General features: G+C 43.6%; 1 protein-coding gene across 1 annotated transcript in view; it reads left to right on the top strand.

Moving 5' to 3' along the window:
* Window positions 1-460: 460 nt before the first annotated feature.
* Window positions 461-25,230, top strand: part of LOC115147183 (trinucleotide repeat-containing gene 6C protein) — a 58,835-nt gene continuing 34,065 nt past the window's right edge. Inside the window, exons 1-3 of the mRNA XM_029689253.1 lie at window positions 461-1,296; window positions 19,916-20,012; window positions 22,045-22,066. Coding sequence (XP_029545113.1) covers window positions 19,953-20,012; window positions 22,045-22,066 — 82 coding nt within the window. The 5' untranslated portion in view covers window positions 461-1,296; window positions 19,916-19,952. The remainder of the gene's footprint in view (window positions 1,297-19,915; window positions 20,013-22,044; window positions 22,067-25,230) is intronic.

Raw genomic sequence — 25,230 nt, 5'->3', positions numbered from 1 at the left:
TTATTAATTAGTCTGGAATTTAAATAGGCTCCTTCTTGGTGGACTTCATGTGACTTCAAGATTTTGAGGAAGGTTATGTGATAGAATCAAGGGCCCTTGTAAAATTATTTATTCTTCTAGCATAAACTTGTAATTTGCAAACTAATCACATACTATGTTAATACATTACTGAAACTATTTAGCCTTTTATTCACAGAACTCAATGTGTTATTTTGCATTGCCATACATATAAACGTATTGCTGAAGTACATGGCCTACAGAAATAACCTATATGGTAGTGATTACCACACATTTACCACACATATGCAACTGAAGAGTGCCCAAGGTAGGCTGCAAATAAGATATGCACTATTTTATCATCCTCTATATCTGCCTGTCCATCATTTATTCTACTGAGCAAATCAGACTGCCATTGTCAAGGGTACGACGGGGCTGGATCACGCTGTGTTGTTAGTGGGAGATCACGTGGATTGGCTGCTTGGGCATGGGGGCCACTTCCTACATGATTTCTGCTCAGAGAGAGAGAGAGCGGTCTTAGTTTGAACAAAATGGCTGCAAGAACGCTGTCAACGAGAGCTCACTGAACGCATTATGACTGTCCACTCCTACGTTTGGATTTTTCGAGAATGTATTTTCTTGGATTCGTTTTTCAATTTGCATTCGTAGTAGCAAGGTCGTCGGTCAGATGTTGTTGCTAACCTGCTAGCTCCTCAGCTAGCGGCCTAAACACAAATTATTTCATTTTGCACTTTAACCCAAGTTTCCTAGCTAGCTAGCCATTTTCGTCGACAATTTACTGAAATCTGCCTATTTTCTTTCATTTGCAAATTACTCCTTACAACAGTCGATGACTAATGCCAACTAGCTAACGTTAACTCCGCTACTTTTTGAGTCGAATTGTTTCTCTTGCTTTTTCGTTTTGCTGCTTTTTTCGATATTTTTTTCTATATCGTGATACTTTGACGTTTAGCATGTTTTTTTCGTTGCGAAAATTGTACTTTTAGTGCATCGTTGCGCTAAAATACAAATTTCTTACTGTGTGTTTTTCAAGTATCGATCTCGGTATTTTTTGTTATGAAGCTGCTCAAACAGTTATCCAGTCAGTAAGCCCCTGCAGCAGGAGAGCTGAACTTGGCTAATGCTAGCTAGCTGGAGAACTGCGAAGACTGAATTCCTGATTTGTCATTTACGGGTATTTTTCGGAAAAGGCACAGGAGAATGCTTTTCTGCATCATTCTCTGTCATGCACCAACTCTGTATTGAAAGCTGCCAAAGCTCAACGTGTGATTACGCAAGGTAAGGAATACTTTATTGAAATCCAACCACAGCTTGTTTGACAAGCGGCGTCCACCAGCCCGAGCCCCATACATTGTGTTCTATTATTATGTGACTCGAGGACAAACACTACCGTTAGTGTTTTTCTACTCTTCCAGTTCATAGTTACATTGCTTTTATTTACTAACTTGTATTAGCTGATGATTTATAGCAATACATTATGGGAAAGGGTAACGTCAGCTATATTAGATGGCAAGTTAAATTCCTACCATGACATTACACCGAGCCTAGTCAGAATTTATTTTGCTTTACAGTCAACGAGCCAATGTCACTGATAGTAGCTAGGCTCATAAGACTTGATACCAATTAGCTGAAGCTTTAAATATAACTAGAAGTGTAACGCGCATTGCTGATCAGCTTAGTTTCACGGTTATGAAGAATTTGAGAACTCGTTAGTAACGTTCGCTGTTATTGACAGGGGTTGACTTCTCTAAAATACCAACCATGATTTATCCATGGGTTTGGATGGAAATGCACGAGGGTTTTGTGTTCAGAATCGCAAACCAGGAGCACCAGAGGCAGATTATATCATAATCTAATTAATGTTCGCTTTAGCGCGGGTTGAAATGGCACTGGAACGGACTGGCTCTCCTGATTCTAGTGGATACATGCGTGTTGTAGGAACAGAGCAGCTTTTCATGAAGTGGGAATACTTTCCATGTTATAAGTCAGTTGATTGTGTCATATTGACCTTGAAATGTAGGCTAAAGGATGACCCCACACACCATAATATTTGAGACTGTTCATTGTTATTCCTCTGATTCCATCAAATTGCTACAATAATGTGGGCTGCACTGGGCAGTGTTTGTTTATTTGTTAGACATCACTACCCCCTTCTCATACAGTAGAGGAAGGTATGAGTTGTGATTGAACTGTCGCTTTCCCCCTGCTATCCATATGCATCCTCCCATACCAAAGTGGTGGAGTAGATCCTACAGTCCCCACCCCCCATCTTATCTCAATCGTCAGACACCAGTGGGGCAATAATGAAATGCATAGCGAGCAGTGAGAGAGACCAGGAGTGGGGGACATGGTGGGTATATAGTATGCTTAATGTGCTTACCGGGAGGAGTGTGACCATTAATGTCAAGCTGAAGGCTCAGGCTGCCAGTTGGTTAATGCGCTGCAGTTCTTAATCAGTTCGTAAAGGTGCCTCCCCTCCACCCCAGCAACCTTCCTCTCTCCCAGGGTCAGGGGGGACGGGGCCCCACTCCTTTGCCACCCCTGTCCAACCCCCCTGGAGGGGGCATTCGAGGGGGAGGGGATGGGGAAATTGTAAAGACGTTTTAGGGGTCTGTATGTACTCAGTGGAAGTGAAACGGGGGTGGGGGGGAAGCCAGTCGCTGGTGAAGGGGAGTTATGTCGGTTGCCATACTGTTTGGTGGCTTAAGGTTTCTGCATGCTTCGGTTCAGCTGCCCGAACGAGTGTGCTCGCATACTCCCTTAAAAGATCTTTGCTTGAAAAATGTGAAAAAGCTACAATAGTACTGTTTGTCCATCTGGAGACGCCGTAACCAGTATACAATTCCATAAAATAGTCGAATTAATCTAGGATAACTCAACAAATCTTTCATTAATTTTGATGTTTTTTCCAAGGAGATCTTAGTCACTTTAAATTGACATCTAACTAAGATGTTTGGTGCAGTATTTCTCAAGTGTTTTTTGAGAAAATACTGCACCGATCATCGTTAATGGACAACAGACATTCATTTGAAGCATCCCTACTGTTGACCAATGGCCGGCGATGGGGCGTAGACTTCGGCTCTGCGAACAGCTGGGAAAAACCCTTGCCGGAGACCAAAACGAAAAAAGGTCACTATGTCTTCATAATATATGCATAAACTGTTTGGGATTGGAGACATGCGGACACATTACCCTCTCCAGACCACAGCAGGTGATAGGGCAATGGGGAAGGAAGGAAGGGGCAGTCGAGGGACTGACTGGCCATGTTGTATTAACATGAGGATGCTGGCTGCTTATGATATTCCTGTAACCTACAGGTATTATTTTGCCTTCAGTTACAGTTTTAATTTATTTTTTTCATGAAAAAAAGCATTCTTTATTAAACTATTTGACTTGACAGGTTTGATAGATGTTATAAAACAACGTGGAGCTGTGCTTAGGGAATGAAATATGCATGGGACTGGAGAGGGAGCCGTTTCATTCCCGGACTGATTACGACACGTTTGTTTTGATTAGAGTCTTGTAAAGGAGCCGAGGGATGGCTGCCTAGCAACACTACACCAAAACCCTTCCTTATCTCCTGTTCAGAAGGATCATTTGTTTGAAATTAGAGTGAAGGCTGCCTGAGGCGGATGTAAGAACACAAGCCGGGATTCTCTCCATCCTCAATAGCCTTGCAGACAAAACATCACGAGCAGAGTAGGCAAACCCACGGGGTGTCGTTTGCCTCAGTCTATCCATCCACATCCCACACTGATCTCAGTCTCGCCCAGGCTGCCGCGCACCGCTGCAATACTAAGCCTGGCGATTACGAGCCTTTAACAGCAACAGAAAACAACCCAGGCCTGATGGATGACATGCTCTCTCTGTGTGCCAAGGGGCCGTCATGGCTGAGGCTGGTCAGGGGCTGGCGGTAGAGGGGCATCAACAGTGAAATCAACTTAATTCAATGAGGGCTTCTGCCAAACCCATTATCCTATAGCAGTATGGTGTTCTTGATAAATCCCGGGGTAAAGCTTGGGCCAAACAGCTGTTGTCTGACTGGTGTAATGTAATCAAAATTGGAATGAATTGAAGATCTTTCAATGGGGTGGATGGTGGCGGCTAGTTTTTAGTTTCTTTCCTGCCAACAATTGTCAGTTCCTACTAAGGCATTCTTCCTTGAAAGTAAACAAAATCAATATGTCATTACTTCAAGGGGAGTCGGCCTCTCGTGTGTGTGTGTGTGTGTGTGTTTGCGTGAGGCCAGGAGAGGTTGAAAGTGGGAAATGGAAATATCCCCCCCTCCCCCAAGGGCCCCAGTGCCATAACCGTTGCTTATGTGGACGGTGTGGGTGAGGTCGATCGGCCAGGACCCATAATGTAGAAGGCAGTAATTAACGATGGTGCAGCCTGCCTGCGCATGTCCGGTCCGTGTTAGTGGGGAGGGCCTGGCAGGGGCACAGGGGAGGGGGTCGGGAGGGGGAGCCCAGGCAGGAACTGTCTGGCAGCAATCTAGGGGAATGCCCAGTCGGTGTCGAGGCGGGGGCCGGTGGGGGCCTCCCTCTCCCGCCTCCCCGTTATGTTGGCTAATTGGAGAGACGTGAGGAGAGACATCATCACATGTAGAGGACAGAGAGAAGCTGGACTTACCGTACTGTTTTTGTCAGACTATTAGACAATGTAATGACAACTTACTTAATCTTAAAAATTCTCTGGGATAGCCAATGTTTGTTTTGCAGTTATGTGCATAACTAAGTTATATTAGGCAACATGCTGTGGGATAAGTCACGTGTGTGCTAAGGCTTTTCCATGTCAGGTTGAGACTTTTTTTTATTTTGAGCGTACCTGCCAAAATCTCCACTCCCATCTTCATTGATGCTTGTCTGAATAAAGGTTAAATGTACAACAAAAATAAAAAATCAGCCCAGTGACATGAATGGCATTCATACTTGGCATAGTTTGACTGCGTTGTGTTGACAGTGCTTTAGCACACATGGCAATTGAGAACTTGTTTGTTCACTTCACTTTTGAATGGCAAAATATTTCAACATTGGCTTGCATTTCAGGTTGGAGTCCATGTTTGCATTTAGCCTACATGCACGTTAGCTGTTTTTCTCAGCATCTTACAAGACTTCATAGATTTCCATGAGTTGAACACCGCACTAAATGCCAAACATTTTTTGTAATAAACTACTTATGGGGTAACTTCAGTACCTTGATAAGATGGCCTGCTTGTCCTATTGCACATTAGCTCAATTTCCCATCCATCTTATCAACCATCAGATCTGAGCTATATTATTTTTCCTCTTTCTCAGACTGTTGTGCTTTCTGCTTTTTTTTCTTTTGACAGATCCTGTCTCTCTGCTGTGGTTGGCAGCAGTGAAAGGCAGACAGTCAATGTCAGAGCAACCTTGAGGGAATGCAGTCAACTGGCTCCATTCAGGAGTCCAACTGTTTCCCTTTTTTCTTCTGTCGGTTTCATTTCATAATGCCTAGTTATCTTGATGAAGTAATAAAAACAACCACATAACATTAACAAAATCTGAGTTTGTAAAGGTTGCTCCAGCACTGTTGTCAGCCAGCCAATGATACTCTATCTTGAGTTGAAGTAACTTTGGCTTGCATTTCAGGTTGGAGTCCATGTTTGCATTTAGCCTACATACATGTTAGCTGATTTTCTTCAGCCTCTTACAAGACTTCATAGATTTCCATGAGTTGAACACTGCACTAAATGACAAACAGATTTTGTAATAAACTAACTCCAGTACCTTGATAAATCCACGATAATCGAATTTCAATGACCATTTCTCTACGGCTGGCCATGATTTCCACCTGGCTACCCCAACCCCGGCCAACAGCTCTGCATCCCCCGCAGCAACTGGCCCAAGCCTCCCCCCCACCGCTTCTCCTTCACCCAAATCCAGACAGCTGATGTTCTGAAAGAGCTGCAAAATCTGGATCCCTACAAATTAGCTGGGCTAGACAATCTGGACCCTCTCTTCCGAAAATTATCCGACGCCATTGTTGCAACCCCTATTTACTAGTCTGTTCAACCTCTTTCGTATCGTCTGAGATTCCTGATGATTGGAAAGCGGCCGCGGTCATCCCCCTCTTCAAAGAGGGAGACACTCTAGACCCAACCTGCTACAGACCTATATCCATCCTGTCCTGCCTTTCTAAGGTCTTCGAAAGCCAAGTGAACAAACAGAACAAACGAATCCCACCGTACCTTCTCTGCTATGCAATCTGGTTTCCGAGCTGGTCACGGGTGCACCTCAGCCACACTCAAGGTCCTAAACGATATCATAACCACCATCAATAAAAAAGCAGTACTGTGCAGCCGTCTTCATTGACCTGGCCAAGGCTTTCGACTCTGTCAATCACCATATTCTTATCGGCAGACTCAACAGCCTTGGTTTCTCTGACTGCCTCACCTGGTTCACAAACTACTTCTCAGAGTTTAGTGTGTCAAATCGGAGGGCGTGTTGTCCGGACCTCTGGCAGTCTATGGGGGTGCCACAGGGTTAAATTATCGGGCCGACTCTTTTCTCTGTATAAATCAATGATGTCACTCTTGCTGCTGGTGATTCTCTGATCCACCTGTACACAGAATGGTTTCGTCTGCGTAGATCTGGCCTTTCTTTGGACACTGTGTTAACAAACCTCCAAACGAGCTTCAACGCCATACAACACTCCTTCCGTGGCCTTCAACTGCTCTTAAATGCTAGTAAAATGAAATGCATGCTCTTCAACCGATCGCTGCCCGCACCCGCCCGCCCAAGTAGCATCACTACTCTGGACGGATCTGACTTAGAATATGTGGACAACTATAAATACGTAGGTGTCTGGCTAGACTGTAAACTCTCCTTCCAGACTCACATTAAGCATCGCCAATCCAAAGTTAAATCTAGAATGTCATTTACAAAATAGCCTCCAACACTCTACTCAGCAGATTGGATGCAGTCTATCAGTGTCATCCGTTTTGACACCAAAGCCCCATATACTACCCACCACTGCGACCTGTATGCTCTCGTTGGCTGGTCCTCGCTACATATTCGTCGCCAAACCCACTGGTTCCAGGTCATCTATAAGTCTTTGCTAGGTTAAGCTCCGCCATATCTCAGCTCAATGGTCACCATAGCAACACCCACCCATAGCATGCGCTCCAGCAAGTATATTTCACTGGTCACCCCCAAAGCAAATACCTCCTTTTGCCGCCTTTCCTTCCAGTTCCTTCCAAGCGTCAGCTGTCAGAGCAGCTTACCGATCGCTGCAGCCCATCTGTAAATAGCCCATCCAACCAACTACCTACCTCATCCCCATATTTGTTTTTGTTTTTCTGCTCGTTTGCACACCAGTATTTCTACTTGCACATCCTCATCTGCATATATGTCACTATAGTGTAAATTGCTAAATTGAAATTACTTTGCCACTATTGGCCTATTTATTGCCTAACCTCCTTACTTCATTTGCTCACACTGTATACAGATTTTCCGTTGTGTTACTGACTGTATGTTTGTTTATCCCATGTGTAACACTTGCTTTTGCCGCACTGCTTTGCTTTATCTTGGCCAGGTCGCAGTTGTAAATGAGAACTTGTTCTCAGCTGGCCTACCTGGTTAAATAAAGGTGAAAAAAAAAAACAAGTAGAATGACTGTCTCACAAATAAACCCACTTTTCTCTCACCTCTCCAGTGGCCTATGTGGCTTGTCAACCCAGCTAAAGTACAGGTTATCAGAGTACAGTGTTCTACTAAGAGCTTTTCTCTATTACCGTTATGGTCATGTAACTCTTCTCAGCCTTAGAAAAAAGTACGAGGGTACTTTTCCTTATTGTCGGGGTCACAGTCCACAATCCACATTTCTCTGGCAGCTTAGGCTGCTTTTAGACAGGCAGCCCAATTCTGATATTTTTTTTCTCTCCTTTTGACCAATCAGATCAGCTCTGAAAGAGATCTGATGTGAAAAGACTAATTAGTGGGGAAAAATATCAGAATTGGGCTGCCTGTTTAAATGCAGCCATTGAGCGCAGAGGTCTAAGGCGCCGCTTCGCAGTGCTCGAGGCGTCACTACACACCCTGGTTCGATCCCGTGATTGGCCCAGCGTCGTCCGGGTTAGGGGAGGGTTTGGCCGGGGTAGGCCGTCCATTGTAAATAAGAATTTATTCTTAACTGACTTGTCTTGTTAAATAAATAAAAGTATAGAAACCGACAGACTCTCCGTGCCGTCTCTATACACTGCAATATGCTCAATAGTCTATAGCCTTTGGTACAACGGAAGCTTTTTTATCAACCTGAAGTTTGATTTCTTTACCTAATGAACTGCCAGAACAAAAGTTCCCTGTTGACTCGGCGAGGAAGCAGCTGTGGACGACACTGACGTCTAATAATTTCTAAAAGAAAACTTCAAAGGAGTTTTATTCTTAGCTTTCGTCGGGCTCTCGCCGCCAGCAACCAAGAGTATGAAAACCACCCCTCTCTTTTCCATTCATTGAGTCAGCCCAGCAGCATAGTTGAGATAGCTGCTGTTCCCAGTCATAAGGGCAGGCTGCATATTTCCACATGATGATCTCCACCTGGCTTTAAAGCAGCACTGGTAACTGGAATGAGCAGAATGCTGCAGAACTGAGTGACACGCTGTTTTTATTACTTCAGTTGGGGAATTTACAGGCTTGTTTTCCCGTCCATCAGCATTAAAACGGCGATGAGCAATTGAAACAATAACAAAGCCAACTCCCCACCCCTGTTTCGGTTAAAAGCTGAAGGATGGGGCTGGAGAAATGTAACCACCCTCAAATTCATAGACCGGGCTATGGCCATCCATGACTTAAAAATGTATATTTCTGTTCATGTTTTGAGGCTAAATAGTGTTTACATTTACTTTTGTTTACTAACATTGGATTAAAACAAGCTTATTTTTGATTCTGATGTGGTACGACAGTTAAACTAAGCGCATGAGGCATTTATAAGTTATATTTTCCCACAATCAATGGGTACATATCATTCATTTATAAATCCCAAAATGTATGTATTAACTGCTGACTGATCCTTTAAAACTGAACTAGACTAAGGCTAGTGCCAGAGCTGGCCAAAAGCAGTGCACTTTATAGGGAAAAGGGTGCCATTTTGGACACAGCCTAAGATTACACTGGTCTCCTCCGTCTTTAATGGTGGCTGTGGGATTACTACTCTCCAGCCAGGTTGTTGGGAGCCGTCCTGGATAATGGCCGTGTGAAAGGGCTCAGGAGAGCTGTGGCTTTCCTAATGCCTGGCTGCAGGAAAGCAAAAGGAAGGGGGATGGAGACTGTGGTGGCTTCACCCCCCTCTCTTCCCTTCCTCATCCTCCATGTCTTTGCTCCGTCGTTCGTTCGTACAGTGGCAGTGTTAGCCGGAAGGGTTCCAGAACACGCAGCAGCACTGTTTGCCTTGCGGCCATCATGGCAACCTTGTCTCTGTCAGGGACGTCTAGTTCTGCTCTGCACACTGCCCTCCAGCCTGAGCCTGACTCTCTCTCTCGCTCTCTCTCTTTCTCCCCCCTGCTATAGCCCCCTCTTCTCCTCTGGCTCTCCTCGCTTGCTCACCCAAGATGCATGGATATTATTAAGCTTCTCTTTTCTCCATATCTCTCTCTCTCTCGCCTTCCTATATCCTGCTGCGTTTTGTGTTTTTCCTCTGCTCCCCAGTGAGCTTTCTTTCTCTTCTCTCTCCCTTCACAGATGCTCTCCCCCCCTCTCTCTCGTCTCTTCTTGCCCTATCTCCCTTTCCCGACGGCTGTCGTTCTTAATTGGTGTTGCTCTGCCTCTCTTTTCATCCTCCGGTTTTCCTCTCTTCCTCCCCGGTGTGAGCAGCAGCTCCAGCATCTCTCTGTGAACACACCTCAGACGCGCTGTGCGTCTCAAACACACCAGTTAGTCCCTCTTAACAAGCGCTGCTATTTTTGTGTAGCAGGATCCTCACAGACCATAAGTCTTTCCTCCCTGTCTGCTTTGATTCTGGTCATGCAGAGTTTATATACAGCTCACAGATGGAAGGAAACCTTTGCAATGCAATACCTTTGAATGCTCAACTCAGCTACTATTTTTATCCATAAACATTTGTTAGAAGTGTGCTATAAAGTGGCTAAGCAAATCAATCTATATATACAAAGGGTGTGTAATCCAAAAACATGGGGAAAGGCGATATAAACTCAGCAAAAGAAGAAACGTCCTCTCACTGTTAACTGTGTTTATTTTCAGCAAACTTAACATGTGTAAATATTTGTATGAACATCAGATTCAACAACTGAGACGTTGTTACTCGTGGTCTGCCACTGCGAGGACGATCAGCTGTCCATCCTGTCTCCCTGTAGCGCTGTCTTAGGCGTCTCACAGTACGGACATTGCAATTCATTGCCCTGGCCACATCTGCAGTCCTCATGCCTCCTTGCAGCATGCCTAAGGCACGTTCACACAGATGAGCAGGGACCCTGGGCATCTTTCTTTTGGTGTTTTTCAGAGTCAGTAGAAAGGCCTCTTTAGTGTCCTAAGTTTTCATAACTGTGACCTTAATTGCCTACCGTCTAAGTCTTAACGACCGTTCCACAGGTGCATGTTCATTAATTATTTATGGTTCATTGAACAAGCATGGGAAACAGTGTTTAAATCCTTTCCAATGAAGATCTGTGAAGTTATTTGGACTTTTGCGAATTATCTTTGAAAGACAGGGTCCTGAAAAGGGGCGTTTCTTTTTTTTGCTGAGTTTACATTCATCTAGGCTATAGGTCTTCCACAGTATATAACACAGGCATATGATACGGTATAGGCCTACTAGACTGGAGTGCCAGGCAGGTTCAGAGAGCACTGCTTCACTTGAGTATGTCAGCTAGTCTCTCTCTGTGTGGAGTGCCTCTGCCAGGCAGGTGTAACTTGATCCCCAGCCAACCCAACGTGTCAGCCTGACTCTGGGGGTGACTGTGTCAGCAGCTCAGTGGAGACGTGCAGGGACACAAGGGCACAGTCACACTGCCCTTGTCATTTCCCTTAAACTGGTGCCCTCCCTCTGTCTGTATCGCTATCTTGCTTGCTTCCTGTCTCTGTCTCTCGTTCTGTCATGGGACAACTATGCTATTTGACAACCTTTACTGTACATTTCTCTCTCTCTCGCTTTTCATTCTCTCATCCCCTTTTGCTTTTCTCCTTCCTCTCTCCTCTCACCTGGCTTCCTTGAGGGTAATTAGAAGTGAGAAGCAGGGCACCATGCTCACCACCACCCCTTGCGAGTCTGTGCTGTCTCTGGAGGGAACTCCTGTGAGGAGGAACTCCTGGAGCAGACAGAGCGGTTGCTCGGTGTCGTAGCTGGTTGCAGTACGGTGTCTGTCTTAGTCGGCACAATTATGCTGCTTTTTTTGGCTCTTTTCGGATTAGGCCCAGCTGCTAGTTAAGTCTTCAAATTGTACTGTGCTTTCTAGGATTTAGATTGAATGGCAACTACTTTGGGTTTAGTGTGAGACAGTTCCAACGCTAAGACTCTGTTAGGGACAGAGCGCTGGCACTGTGCTGTCATGTTAAATCTCTGGTTCAGACCAGATGATTATAACATTGACTTGAATGGGGATGCCCGTTATATTGAATCTATTTCTATGAAGGGCAGCAGGGCACATTCAGCACAATAACAATAAATAATTTTCCAAGGGAGAAAAACGTGTGGATATGAACACGCGTACTCCATTACATGCTCGCTTACACATACAGACTTATACACACACACAATCTCGCTCTCTTCTCTCCTTCTCTCTGTTGTCAAACTGTTTAATAATTTAATGTGTTTATTGTTTGTCTTTTTTATGCATTTGTCTACAAGTTTATATATGTTTACAACAAGCAAGGGGAAGATATCAGAATAGGGGCATTGGGGAATAATAACATATTGTACGGAATACATTTGTACTGTAGTGAAGCCGTCTTTAGAGTAATGCAAGGTCTCTTTCATGATCATGTGAAACGTCAATTGCCATGGAAATGCTGGGATGTGTTTTTCAATGATGTTAAAGGTAATTATGACGGTGATAAGATATGAATTACAATTATCATGAATTACAATTATCATGAATATTAAGGCTATATGCACTACATGTTACACACACAGACACTCAACAATGCAAATTGAAGTTATTTTTCTTTATTTGGACATCACACATTATAGTCTTACTCTTATACAGACATCGTACACACTCACTAAATCACATCCAATATCATACACATCAACCGACTCAGATTTACTACACACATAATATCTTGTAACAAACATATCTTCATTTTATAACATCTTTGGTATTGGCTCACAGGCAAACAGGCAAGGGAATAAAACACATATTGCTAGAACCTATTTCTTGAATTCTAAATATCAGACATTTGAAAGCTCTAGTTTTGACCTTCATAATACCTCTGATGGCAGTAACTTTACAAGCACTAATTATGGTTAATTTAGACTGAGAATAGTATCTAGTTATGATAAGGGGTGAAATAAGTATAGCCAGTTATAATTGTAACGGTTTAGCAGATTATTAAAAAGATCAGTCTTTACATGGCTAAAAGAAAAGGAATATAACATATACTGTTTACAGGAAACTCACTCTACATCCTTAGATGAAGTTGCGTGGGAAAAGGAATGGGGTGGTGAAATCATTTTCTGTCATGGACAAAGGAACTCAAAAGGTGTGGTGGCATTAACTAACAAAAATGTCAAATGTGCAAATAGTCAGGAATGATTCGCTCTCCTTTCGTGGCCTCCAACTGCTCTTAAATGCAAATAAAACTAAATGCATGCTATTCAACCGTTCACTGCCCGCGCTTGCCCGCCCGTCCAGCATCACTACTCTGGACGGTTCTGACTTAGAATATGTGGACAACTACAAATACCTAGGTGTCTGGTTAGACTGTAAACTCTCCTTCCAGACTCACATTAAGCATCTCCAATCCAAAATTAAATCTAGAATCGGCTTCCTATTTCGCAACAAAGCATCCTTCGCTCATGCTGCCAAACATACCCTCGTAAAACTGACCATCCTACCGATCCTCGACTTCGGCGATGTCATTTACAAAATAGCCTCCAACACTCACTCAACAAATTGGATGCAGTCTATCACAGTGCCATCTGTTTTGTCACCAAATCCCCATATACTACCCACCACTGCGACCTGTATGCTCTCGTTGGCTGGCCCTCGCTTCATACTCGTTGTCAAACCCACTGGCTCCAGGTCATCTACAAGTCTCTGCTAGGTAAAGCCCCGCCTTATCTCAGCTCACTGGTCACCATAGCAGCACCTACCCGTAGCACGCGCTCCAGCAGGTATATCTCACTGGTCACCCCCAAAGCCAATTCTTCCTTTGGCCGCCTCTCCTTCCAGTTCTCTGCTGCCAATGACTGGAACCAACTGCAAAAATCTCTGAACCTGGAGACTCTTACCTCCCTCACTAGCTTTAAGCACCAGCTGTCAGAGCAGCTCACAGATCACTGCACCTGTACATAGCTCATCTGTAAATAGCCCATTCAATCTTCCTCATCCCCATACTGTATTTATTTATTTATCTTGCTCCTTTGCACCCCAGTATCTCTACTTGCACATTCATCTTCTGCACATCTTACCATTCCAGTGTTTAATTGCTATATTGTAATTACTTCGCCACCATGGCCTATATATTGCCTTACCTCTTATCCTACCTCATTTGCACATGCTGTTTATAGATTTTTCTACTGTATTATTGTATATTTGTTTATTCCATGTGTAACTCTGTTGTATGTGTCGAACTGCTTTGCTTTATTTTGGCCAGGTTGCAGTTGCAAATGAGAACTTGTTGTCAACTTGCCTATTTGGTTAAATAAAGGTGAAATAAATAAATAAAAAGGAAGGAAGGTGGATCCTTTTTAAATATGAAAGTGGATGAAAGAGATTTGGCTCATTACTCTATATGGTCCAAATCAGGATGATCCATACTTCTTCGAAAACATTCAAATGTATTGAACTTACAGGCAACAAATTATCTAATCATTATGGTAGGAGACTAGAGCACAATGTTAAGTACCTCAATGGACCGTAAAGGTAATCACTCTACAAACTGTCATCACCGTGCCCTTAAGGAAATCACAAATATTATGGACACATTACAAATAGTGGATATTTGGAGACTAAAGAACCCTGACCTAGTGAGATATACATGGAGACTTAATCAAGCTAGTCGTTTTGACTACTTTCTTGTCTCTTTCTCTCTTGCATCAAAGGTTAAAGTTTTAATAGGAGACAATGTGATCGGATCATCATGTAATTAGCATTCACAAAAGTCTTATAGATTTTCCACGTGGACGGAGATATTCTAAATTTAATCAAAGTTTACTGGAGGACAACTTAGTTAAAATAAGACAAAATAATTTTTAACTGAATTTTTCCAGTATAATATACGTTCAGCAAATCCCCTTATTGTTTGGGATACCTTTTAAATGTACCTTCAGGGGTCATTCAATTCAATATTCATCAATAATAAAAAAGCAGTTTCTGGCTAAAGAGACAAGACTAACAAGGGAAATCCCTGAACTAATAGTACAGGTAGATAGCAATACAAATGATACTTCAGAGGTACAAAATAAGTAAGAGGAAAAACAACAAAAATAACTTATTCAAGAACAATCTAATGTAATCTATTACAAAAATAAAGCTAACTGGATGGAATATGGAGAAAAATGCTCAATTCTTCCTGAATCTCCAGTACAGGAACGCTAACAAAAATAATTTGCAGACACCGTCATATATGATTCTCCGAATTATATTTTAAGAGGAAGCTAATTATTTTAGGCAGATTTGCTCTTTTCCGTCTCATCCTCTCCCACTAAATGAAGATTACGGGAAGTAATTCTTTCAAAATAATATAAAAACGGAAAATTTAACAAATGTACAGAAAGATCAGTGTGAAGGCCAAATTACAGAGGAATAACTTTTTGAGGCTATTAAATCCTTTCAGTCTGGAAAAACCCTAGAGCTTGATGGCGTAGAGGTATATCAAGTATTTTTTGATATACTAAAGCTCCATTGTTAGATTCTTTTAACTACTCCTATAGAAATGGTAGTCTGTCAGGTACTCAGCAGGAAGGTCTGATTTCTCTATTAAAACAAGACCCAGATGGCAAATATAAAGACCCAGTCTATCTTTACACTTTACACCCCTTACACAAAAATACTAGCGAAATGTATAGCACTCAGAATTAAAAGGGTTTTACCAGGTATTGTTCATCAATCAGATTTTTTACATGGACAATGCATTGGAGATAATATACGACAACTACTAGAAATAATAGAACATCATGAAACATTTGATAAAGTTAGACTGGATTTTATTTATAAATGCCTGGATTTTTCAATTTTGGTTAATATTTTATAAAATGGGTAAAAAGAATAATGTATAGCAACCCCAGGTTTAAAATAGTAAATAACGACTACTTCTCAGAGTTTTTAATTGTCAGGAGGAGTTAAACAAGGGTGCCCACTGTCACCATATCTATTCGTTATGGCCATCGAAATGCTAGCTATTAAAATCAGATCCAATAACAACATTAGAGGATTAGAAATCCAAGGCTTAAAAACAAAGGTGTCCATGTATGCGGATGACTCAAGTTTTAAATTAAGACTGCAAGCAATATCCCTGCAGTGTCTCATTGAAGATCTAGATAACTTTTCTGTGCTCTCTGGACTAAAACCTTATTATGATAAGTGTACAATATAATATATTGTCTTTAAAAAATACAGCTTTTACATTGCCCTGCAGTTTACCTTTAAAATGGGCTGATGGTGAAGTAGACGTACTCGGTATTCATATCACAAAATATATAAATAAGCTCTCCACAATGAATTTCAATAGGAAACTTGTAAAAATAGACAAGATCCTGCAACCATGGAGAGGTAAATACCTGTCTATTTATGGAAAAATTGCCCTGACTAACTCCTTAGTCATATCTCAGTTTACTCACTTACTTATGGCGCTGCCAACTCCTGATTTTGTTTTTTCAAATCATATGAGCAAATAATATTTTGCTTTGTCTGGGACGCTAAACTAGACAAAATAAAATGTGCCTATCTATATAATGAATATGAATTGGGTGGGTTGAGATGATTAAATATAAAAACACTAAACCTCTCAAAAAGCTTCACTCATTCAAAAGTTTTACTTGAACCCTAAATGGTTCTCAAGTAGATTACCAAGTAAAGCTCATCCATTGTTTAAAAATTGCCTTTGTGCAGATTGCCATGTCTCATTTTCGATTAATTGAAAATGATGATACTTTTCTTCATAGTATCTCTCTTTTTCAAACAAGCATTGCAGAGCTGGCTACAATTTCAATTTCATCACCCTGTAAAGATAGTAAAATATAACATATTATGGCTCAACTCAAATGTGCTGGTTGATAAAATAGCAGTATTTATGGGAAAGATGTTTCAAAAAGGGTATTTTGTTCTTAAATGATATTGGAATGGTAGAGTTATGTCCTTCTTGGAGTTATCAGAATTGTACGGGAAGGTCTGCTCAATCCAAGAGTACAACCAATTGATTACAGCATTACCCCAAAAATGGAGGAGGCAGGTGGCAATGGGAGGAGCTAGGGAACTGGTCTGTCTGCCCAGTATAAAGGATCAAAACTGGGGGAGGAATAAAAATAGCATAAATAGGAAAGTATACCAGTTTGATTTGAGGACCAGGATTTTGACAACTGTGCCATACAGATTGCAAACTAGTTGGGAAGAGATTTTTGATGGGTGTATGAGTTGATATATAAAACAACGCAAGATTCAAGACTTCATGCTTTTCAGCTAAAATTATTATATTCTTGCCACCAACAAAATGTTGAATATTTGGGGCATAAAAACATTGAAGCGCTGCAGATTTTGTTGTGAGGATACAGAATCAATAGACCATTTATTTTGGTATTTCCCTCAGGTAGCCTGTTTCTGGTCTCAGGTTCAGGAATGGCTGAAAATGCATAGCATTGATCTAAAATTGACCCTAGAAATAGTACTGTTAGGAGATCTGGAGAGACCGGGTCAGTCAATTACTAATATACTAATACTCTTAGTAAAAGTATTTATCTTCAACTCGCAATTTGTGGATTCTATTCGATTATATAGATTGAAATTGTACGGTAAACATCACAGCATAGTTGAAAGATATGTGTTGCGTAGAAACCCGACGTGGGTGGCCAGCAGAGATGGATGGGATGGGCTGAGGGTTGGGATGTGGAATTGGCGACGAGTGGAGCTAAATGATGGTCAAAGGTAAAAATAAAACATAATAAAAAGTACATTTGAATGACACTAAGTGGCAGTGTTTTGACAACTAATGCCGGTTTGCCTGAGGCTGATGCCGTGCAAGTGTTTGTACACATGCATATACACACACTCTCATTCAAATAAACCCATACAAGAACACACACATACGTGTAATAGTGCCAGACATGCACACAAACATATACAGTTGGCATTGCTGATATGACTTTAGTTGTCTTTGATGTCCTTTTGTTTTAAATTATACTTTTTTTGGGGGGGGGTATATTTAGCTGTTTTCTTTCTTTTTTCTCTTTAGTTCATGGTTGTTGGTGCATTGGGGGGGTTCTTGGGGTGGGGAATGGAATTAATTGTATTTATTATTTTTTTCTTGGGGGGGCTGTGGGAGGGGTCTCAAATGGTTGAGGGACAGCTATTGGGGAACTGTGGGGGTATCTTGGAGGGTTCGGGTTCACATTCTTTGTCCTGTGTGTCGCTCTGAATGGGAGTCTGTTGGATAACTGATATTCTGTAGTTGTTGAGCGGCTTCACTGCAAGTATGATTTTAGTATGTTTCGGATATTCAATAAAAAAAAAATTAACAGTTGAATAAAAAAAAGATTTTCAGTTTGTCTGCTGCGGTGCAGAAATGGATATCTGTAACATGATATTTTGGGAATCGCTAAATGTTTCATTTAACCTTTTATTTTGACAGGAAGTCATGCTGAGACCAAGGTCTCTTTTACGGATGAGCCCTGTAATTACCCAAAATATAGGCTACACATCAATACACAGGTTTCGATTTCAATGCTGCTCCTATGGATGAGTGAGGCAGCACAGCAGTGAACAATGGCTTGTTATGATCTTGGATACAGGAACCCAGTCAGGTGGTTATACTGTACAGCGTGGTGTGTTAGTCGGAGGCTCTTTCGGAAAATTCCATCACTTAAAGGATTCCACCGGATATTTTTATATCCCGATCCAATGTCCCCATCCCCCTCCTTCCACCCCTTTCTATTCTGAGGGTGATTTCAACATTCAGAACAGTGCCAGTGAGCTTACCCCCTGCTTTTTGGACAGGAGCCAAGGAATATCAGCAGGGTGGTGGTGGGGAGAGATGCCAGTTAGACTGACCGGGCATTGTGATTGGTCGAGGGGGTAGTAGGGGGCGGGTGACGGGGGTGGTAGCCTATGAGGTTGTCGGATTGTTAGTGCTGTGCAGGAGCGCTGGTCTGGTTAATAGGCAGGTCTGAGAGAGGAGACACGATTGAGCCCCTACTTATTACCAGGCAGAGATCAACCAGCCTTTCAGCCTGATTAGATACTAATACACACACACACACACACACACACACACACACACACACACACACACACACACACAGTTCCCTCTATAATGAATACGAGTCTGAGTGCGTTGTACTGTCTTCCCTCAGTCATTACAGCTAGACAAGGCCTCTCAGTATTCCCTGCTGTTAAGCAGTACACTAGCTGTACTGTAGATTGACAGTTAATGGCCATGCTCTGTCTCTCTCTCTCTCTCTGTGTCAGAACATGGCTGTCCCTATGGACACTCCTCCCCACCATTACTCACTCTCAGCCTGCCTCTGCCTGTCACTCTGATTGACAGCTCCATTCCCCTACCAACAGGCAACACACTGGGAGGCGGGCATGTCATTACTCTCCCGTCATTATTATGATAATTCATCAATGTTTTCATGTGCAGGCCCCTATGGACACTATCTGAGGCTGGAGAAACTCCGGTCAGCTCTGGTGTGTGTGTCAGTCACTCAGTCACTGAGAAAAATGTGTGTTTATGCCCTTACTATTGCTGAGGACAGAGCACAATGGCCGATTTGTTTGTGTGGAGGGAGTTGAAGAGCACGTTGAGATCCCAGAGTTCCACGATAACAGGCTGGATTTGCGGTGAGAGGAACAGCCAGTCAGTTGGAAGCTGTCTAGTATTGACCACACTTTTGAGTTTTCCCATTGACCAGATAATAACCAGAATGTCCACTGAGTGGCACTTCCTTATTAGCTTGCAACACTGACCAGATTGAAATGGCTAACCGGCACTAGCAGGCTTTAGACACACACACACACACACACACACACACACACACACATACGTACACACATACGTTTATACATATGCCTTTAATAGTTTCCAGAAACCGTCACGGAACTTCAGCCAAAACAAATAAAGGCTTAAATAAACCACTTTCTCTCGCAGGCTCTCCAGCTATCTGATCTCTATTTTGGCTGCTTGGCAGGCCACTGGAGACAGACTTTGGGAAAGGTTTTGAGTTTGTTATTTCTTTGTCATTCTTTCCTTTTTTCCTTTCTTCCCCCCCATTTCTCCCTCTGTCAGTTTCCGGGTGTCTCTGTTGCCCCCCCCCCCGCCTCCAAGCTCTCTCTGGCCATGAAGGAAATTGCATTTAAGAAGCAACTCAATGTGTTACTTCTGAAATGCTGAATGTGCTTGGCGTCTTAAAGTCTTCTCTGGCAAAGTTTGCTAGCTCTGACATTGACCTCGAAGCGGATGAAAGGGAAATTGTAGCCCTAGGTTACTGAACTTAAAGCCTGCTGCTCCTCTCTGCCCTGTTCTGAAAACCTCTCCCTTTCTGTTTGCAGCTGAGAGAAGCGAACAACACGAGAAGAGAACCATTTGATGGAAGAAAATACAAATAAAAAGCAAGAAAAGACCAAGAAGGAAGCTGCTCAGAAACAGGTGAGTTCTTACATCTGTCTCTCTCCTCAAACTGAGTACCTCCTACTGAAAAACTTCTCCATCAGGCTACACTTTCTCCTTCCCTCCTCTCCTTCATTCAGTTCTGTTCCCCAGGTAGGTGTGTTCAGTATAGTCTCTATATATGACTGAGTGTGGGAGTTCCTCCCTAGTTTAACCTCATGGATTAGCCTAGAGCCTATAACCCTGCAGGCAGCACACTGCCAGGTGTATGGACCCTATTTAAAAACAGATTAGAGCTGGCACACTAGCTACACACACTGCTCTGTTGGAAACACTAGCCTGGCTCTGGTAACCAAGGAGATGTTGCTGTCGCACATAGATGCACAGTCATACAATTGTACACACAGGCATATAAAAACACAATGATATGCGCAAATGCATACTAGAGGCCGACAGATAAATCAGTTGACCGATATTATCGCCCGATATTAGCCTTTTCACAGAAATATTTCTTTCTGGCTTTATTCCACAGATAAAGCGCTGATATTATATACATAGAATGAACACATTCGTTTTCGATGTTTGCCTGAAGGGGGCGCTCTGAGCTGCTCCTTGAACATCCTTCAACCCGCCAGGACGTGAGAGTGAGCATGGTGGCTTTCCACAGCCAGCAACGGCGTATTTCAATGAGGAAATAATCAAAAGTACCCTTTACCAAGCAAGGAGCCCTGTCCTCATCTTATGCTCACTTAGCTAGCCAGCAAGGTAGTTAGCCTAGCTAGCTAGCAATCTGTGCTACTTATGTGCGACTGGACTTGCGCCAAAGTGAACACTGACTCATCCGTGATACATCCGTGAACGTGTGTGACTAAAACCAGCGCGGCAAGCATTTTCCTGCGTGAATGTTTTCAGTCATCAGCGCATGCCATCTGCCGTTGAAATATATAGCCAAATACATACATTTTGTATTGAATAACAGTATAATTCACATTATGGTTTCGGTAAGAAAACATTTTCGTAATGAACATCTAGCGCGTGCTTGTCATAACAAGCTTTTGTTGCGAGGTTGCCATAGTGGGTCTTTACTGGACTGTTTAAAGCACTGTAGTGAATCTACTCAATACAGATGCTGACATCTAGTGGCGACATTAGGAACTCTTTCAGACATTCTTGTTTATTAGTGTGCTTGTGGTGCTTCACTTCTGCATTCTTATCCACTGCCGTAGATGGACACAACTTGAAGATGTACCTAAGGTCAACTGAATACGTTTTTTTATTTACTTTTGTATTCATAGAGGGTATAGTGGCTTTTTGGTGGTTATCATGTAGGCCACAAATAAAATGTTCTTAAATAATGTTAATTTTAATATTTAGTCTAAATGATAGTTAATAAATCATCTGTTAATCCTTTGGAGCGTAATTTGTGAAAAATTGATTTTTCATTCTGCCTCCTAAAAGAAAAAAACATTGGCATGTATATCGGTGACCTTTGCCTCCCTAGTATCGGTATCGAACCCACAAATCCCATATTGATTGGGCTGCTAACACACACATTTGCACTCAGACAGATTAGACAGCCTGTAATTATCACTTCCACTAGCCAGCAGCCGTGCCAAGGCACTTTATAGCAGGCGTCTTCCCAGGTGGGGCTGTTTGGGTCTTGAAGACTGAGGCGTTTTACCTTGCGTGTCTAATCAGGCCCACATAGCCTACTGCCAGTTATGTCTCAATGTCCCACATCCCTACATTTTCAGCTAATTTCAATTGGCTTTTCATTTAAGATATTTGTCCATTCGTTGTATGAATATGTGATTGTGAGCTGCATCCAATTTGGCAGCCTGCAATGTGATGAAGTTTTCCTGGGAATATCATTTCTCATGTTTACTTTGATTATGAGTTTAATAGTTTCCTTCCCTGTTGTGTAAAAGTACATACATTCCTTCCTGTAATGCACTAATGTTTTAGTTAATGACAAGCTTTTATGACACAGTTTTGCTAGCTCCACATTAATCGCTGAACAAAAACAACTCTACGTTCACAGCTGACTTCTCTCTCCCTGTGTGTCTTCTAGGCTGCTGACACGAAAACCAAAGGTGAGTGGAATGACTGCTTGACACACACGGCCCTAATCGGCTCTGATTTTAAGGGAGTTCATATGAGCCATAAAGGCGTATACATACAGATAAGGGCTGTGTAGGAGCAGGCCCAGCGTCGTCTAACACACAGATACACAATGACTCCTCCTCTGAGCTCAGCAGTGCTGGCCAGTGATTTGTGAGGAGGGCACCCAGATGGGAGCTCCTAACAGTGGGGGGGGTGTAAGGAGTTCAGTCAGTTCCAGGGGTGACAGTATTTAAGGGGCATCTTGCCTTCTACAGTGACTTGTTCCACTCTCTCCCAGTAGCATGTGTGCTCACATCGGTAGTATGTATGCTATTTCTGCCTACGTTTCTGTTCCGCATGTTTTTAATTTAACCTTTTATTTAACTAGGCAAGTCAGTTAAGAGCAAATTCTTATTTACAATGACTGCCTACCCCGGCCAAACCCTCTCCTAACCCGGACGACGCTGGGCCAATTGTGCGCCGCCCTATGGGACTCCCGATCACGGCCGGTTGGGATACAGCTGTAGTGTCTGTAGTGAAGCCTCTAGCACTGCGATGTAGTGCCTTAGACCACTGCGCCGCCCGGTCCCCCACGTCAAACGTTTCCTATTGTATTTAGCCAACAAATTAGTCTAGCGTGTGTGAAGAATGTGTGTCATTGCGTGTGAATAAGCCAGGGGGTCGTTGTTAGTGCGTGTAGGTGTTAAACCCCTGCAGGCAGGCATTAGACAGATGGGGCCAGGGCTTTGGTCCACTCTAAAGCCCAGTAGAGCATCTGTTCAGGTTGCACTGGTCAGCAGCTCACCCTCTAAAAGGTGTGTGTGTGTGTGTCTCCTGTTTGTGTTACCAGGGATTGGCCCCAACACACCCTAACAGCCCTCGCCAATAGTCATTGGGGTTTGGCCCGACGTCCGTTTGCGTTGTGTAGAGGTCAATGGCACTTCCTTGACCTCTGACCTCATTAAGGTCTGTCTCATTATCTCTGGGAAGAGACTCTGCGCTCCGTCTGTTGGTGAGTCACCAAGCGAGAAGGCACCATTTTAAGCCGAGGTGTGACTTAGGGCGTCTTAACGGCAGACTGAGATGGTTAGTTTGTAGTCAGATGACAGAGAAGTGTACAAACTGAGAGAGGGAAAGGAAGTAAGTCGGAAAGAAAGTGGGATGAGTGCATTCAAGCGTCAACCTACAGAGAATAGGACCAAAAAGGAACTTGTAGAGCTGAAACAACTAAATGGACACAGTATAGCCTACTTTTAAAGTAAGCAAAAGAGAAAATGTTCTCCACTCAATTTGCTACAGAGCCCTCTAAGTAGCATAGGACTGTTTTACTTCAGTTAGCATCCATGTCACTAAATAAGGTGTGTTTGCGGGCAAATCAGTATGCAGCTGTGATGTCTCTTTGTCCATATCAATGATCTCTCATCACTCTCTAACACACGTTTGTACACCCACAACCCCCGCAGCCTCAACCCTTCTCCAATCACTTCTCCCGCTTCCTCCTCCTCCCTTCCGCTCACGTTTCAATTTGTTTGCGGTAATCGGTCTTGCCTGGTGCGTTCATATGTATGAAAATTGGAAAAGGCGCTGGCGCTATGGAATTAACTCCTGTGCCCCCCATTAGCCATGGAGCTCCAGTGAGACGGGGGACCAGCCACCATCCTCCCCCACCCAGGCAGTCCCTGTTGGGGTAGAGGGAGTGCACCTCAGCCCCCTATTAGCATGGAGGGCAGGGGAACGCTGATTATTCCCCACAATCAAACCCCATCGTGCTGCGCGCACACACATAATGCACCATACCCCCCCGCTCAGAGTGACGCAATTAATGGAAACAGGTGGCAGCTTCCGAGGCATTCGCTCACGAAAACATCAGTAATACCCTGGTATGCCTGACGCATTCTCTACCCAGCCCTGGTGTAATCAGAAAAACAGCGCCTGCCTTTTTAAAGTGTTAAAGGTCAATCTTTTACCTACGTTTCCCCTTAAGGCGTCGGCATGCTTCAGTTCGGCTGGCTGCTAGCCGATGTCGGCTAGGCGACCCGAACGAGTGTACTTGCATACTCCCTTAAGTCCTTTGATGAAAAAGAGAAAGGCGGCAATAGTGCGGTTTGTCCATTTGAGACGCCGTAGCCAGTATACACCATCTTAAAATAGTCAGAATTAATCTAAGAGCTCTTAGTTGTGCAATTTTACATCTAAGTAAGGTGTTTGGTGTAGTATTTCTCAATGAGAAATGCATGAAAAGGAGTTGTCTCTCGTTGAATGACACGTCTTTTATTGAAGAATCACTGCTGTTGACCAATTACCGACGAAAGGGCGTAGACTTCGGCTGCTGGCTTCGGCTGCTGGCTTCGGCTGCTGGCTTCGGCTGCTGGCTTCGGCTGCTGGCTTCGGCTGCTGGCTTCGGCTGCTGGCTTCGGCTGCTGGCTTCGGCTGCTGACTTCGGCTGCTGACTTCGGCTGCTGACTTCGGCTGCTGACTTCGGCTGCTGGCTTCGGCTGCTGGCTTCGGCTGCTGGCTTCGGCTGCTGGCTTCGGCTGCTGGCTTCGGCTGCTGGCTTCGGCTGCTGGCTTCGGCTGCTGGCTTCGGCTGCTGGCTTCGGCTGCTGGCTTCGGCTGCTGGCTTCGGCTGCTGGCTTCGGCTGCTGGCTTCGGCTGCTGACTTCGGCTGCTGACTTCGGCTGCTGACTTCGGCTGCTGACTTCGGCTGCTGACTTCGGCTGCTGACTTCGGCTGCTGACTTCGGCTGCTGACTTCGGCTGCTGACTTCGGCTGCTGACTTCGGCTGCTGACTTCGGCTGCTGACTTCGGCTGCTGAGAGAGAGAGAGAGAGAGAGAGAGAGAGAGAGAGAGAGAGAGAGAGAGAGAGAGAGAGAGAGAGAGAGAGAGAGAGAGAGAGAGAGAGAGAGAGAGAGAGAGAGAGAGAGAGAGAGAGAGAGAGAGAGAGAGAGAGAGAGAGAGAGAGAGGAGAGAGAGAGAGAGAGAGAGAGAGAGGAGAGAGAGAGAGAGAGAGAGAGAGAGAGAGAGAGAGAGAGAGAGAGAGAGAGAGAGAGAGAGGAGAGAGAGAGAGAGAGAGAGAGAGAGAGAGAGAGAGAGAGAGAGAGAGAGAGAGAGAGAGAGAGAGAGAGAGAGAGAGAGAGAGAGAGAGAGAGAGAGAG

This window comes from Salmo trutta, chromosome 14 (genome assembly GCF_901001165.1).
Source record: "Salmo trutta chromosome 14, fSalTru1.1, whole genome shotgun sequence".
In the NCBI taxonomy this organism is placed as follows: domain Eukaryota; kingdom Metazoa; phylum Chordata; class Actinopteri; order Salmoniformes; family Salmonidae; genus Salmo; species Salmo trutta.
This window is presented reverse-complemented; position numbering and strand designations above follow the sequence as displayed.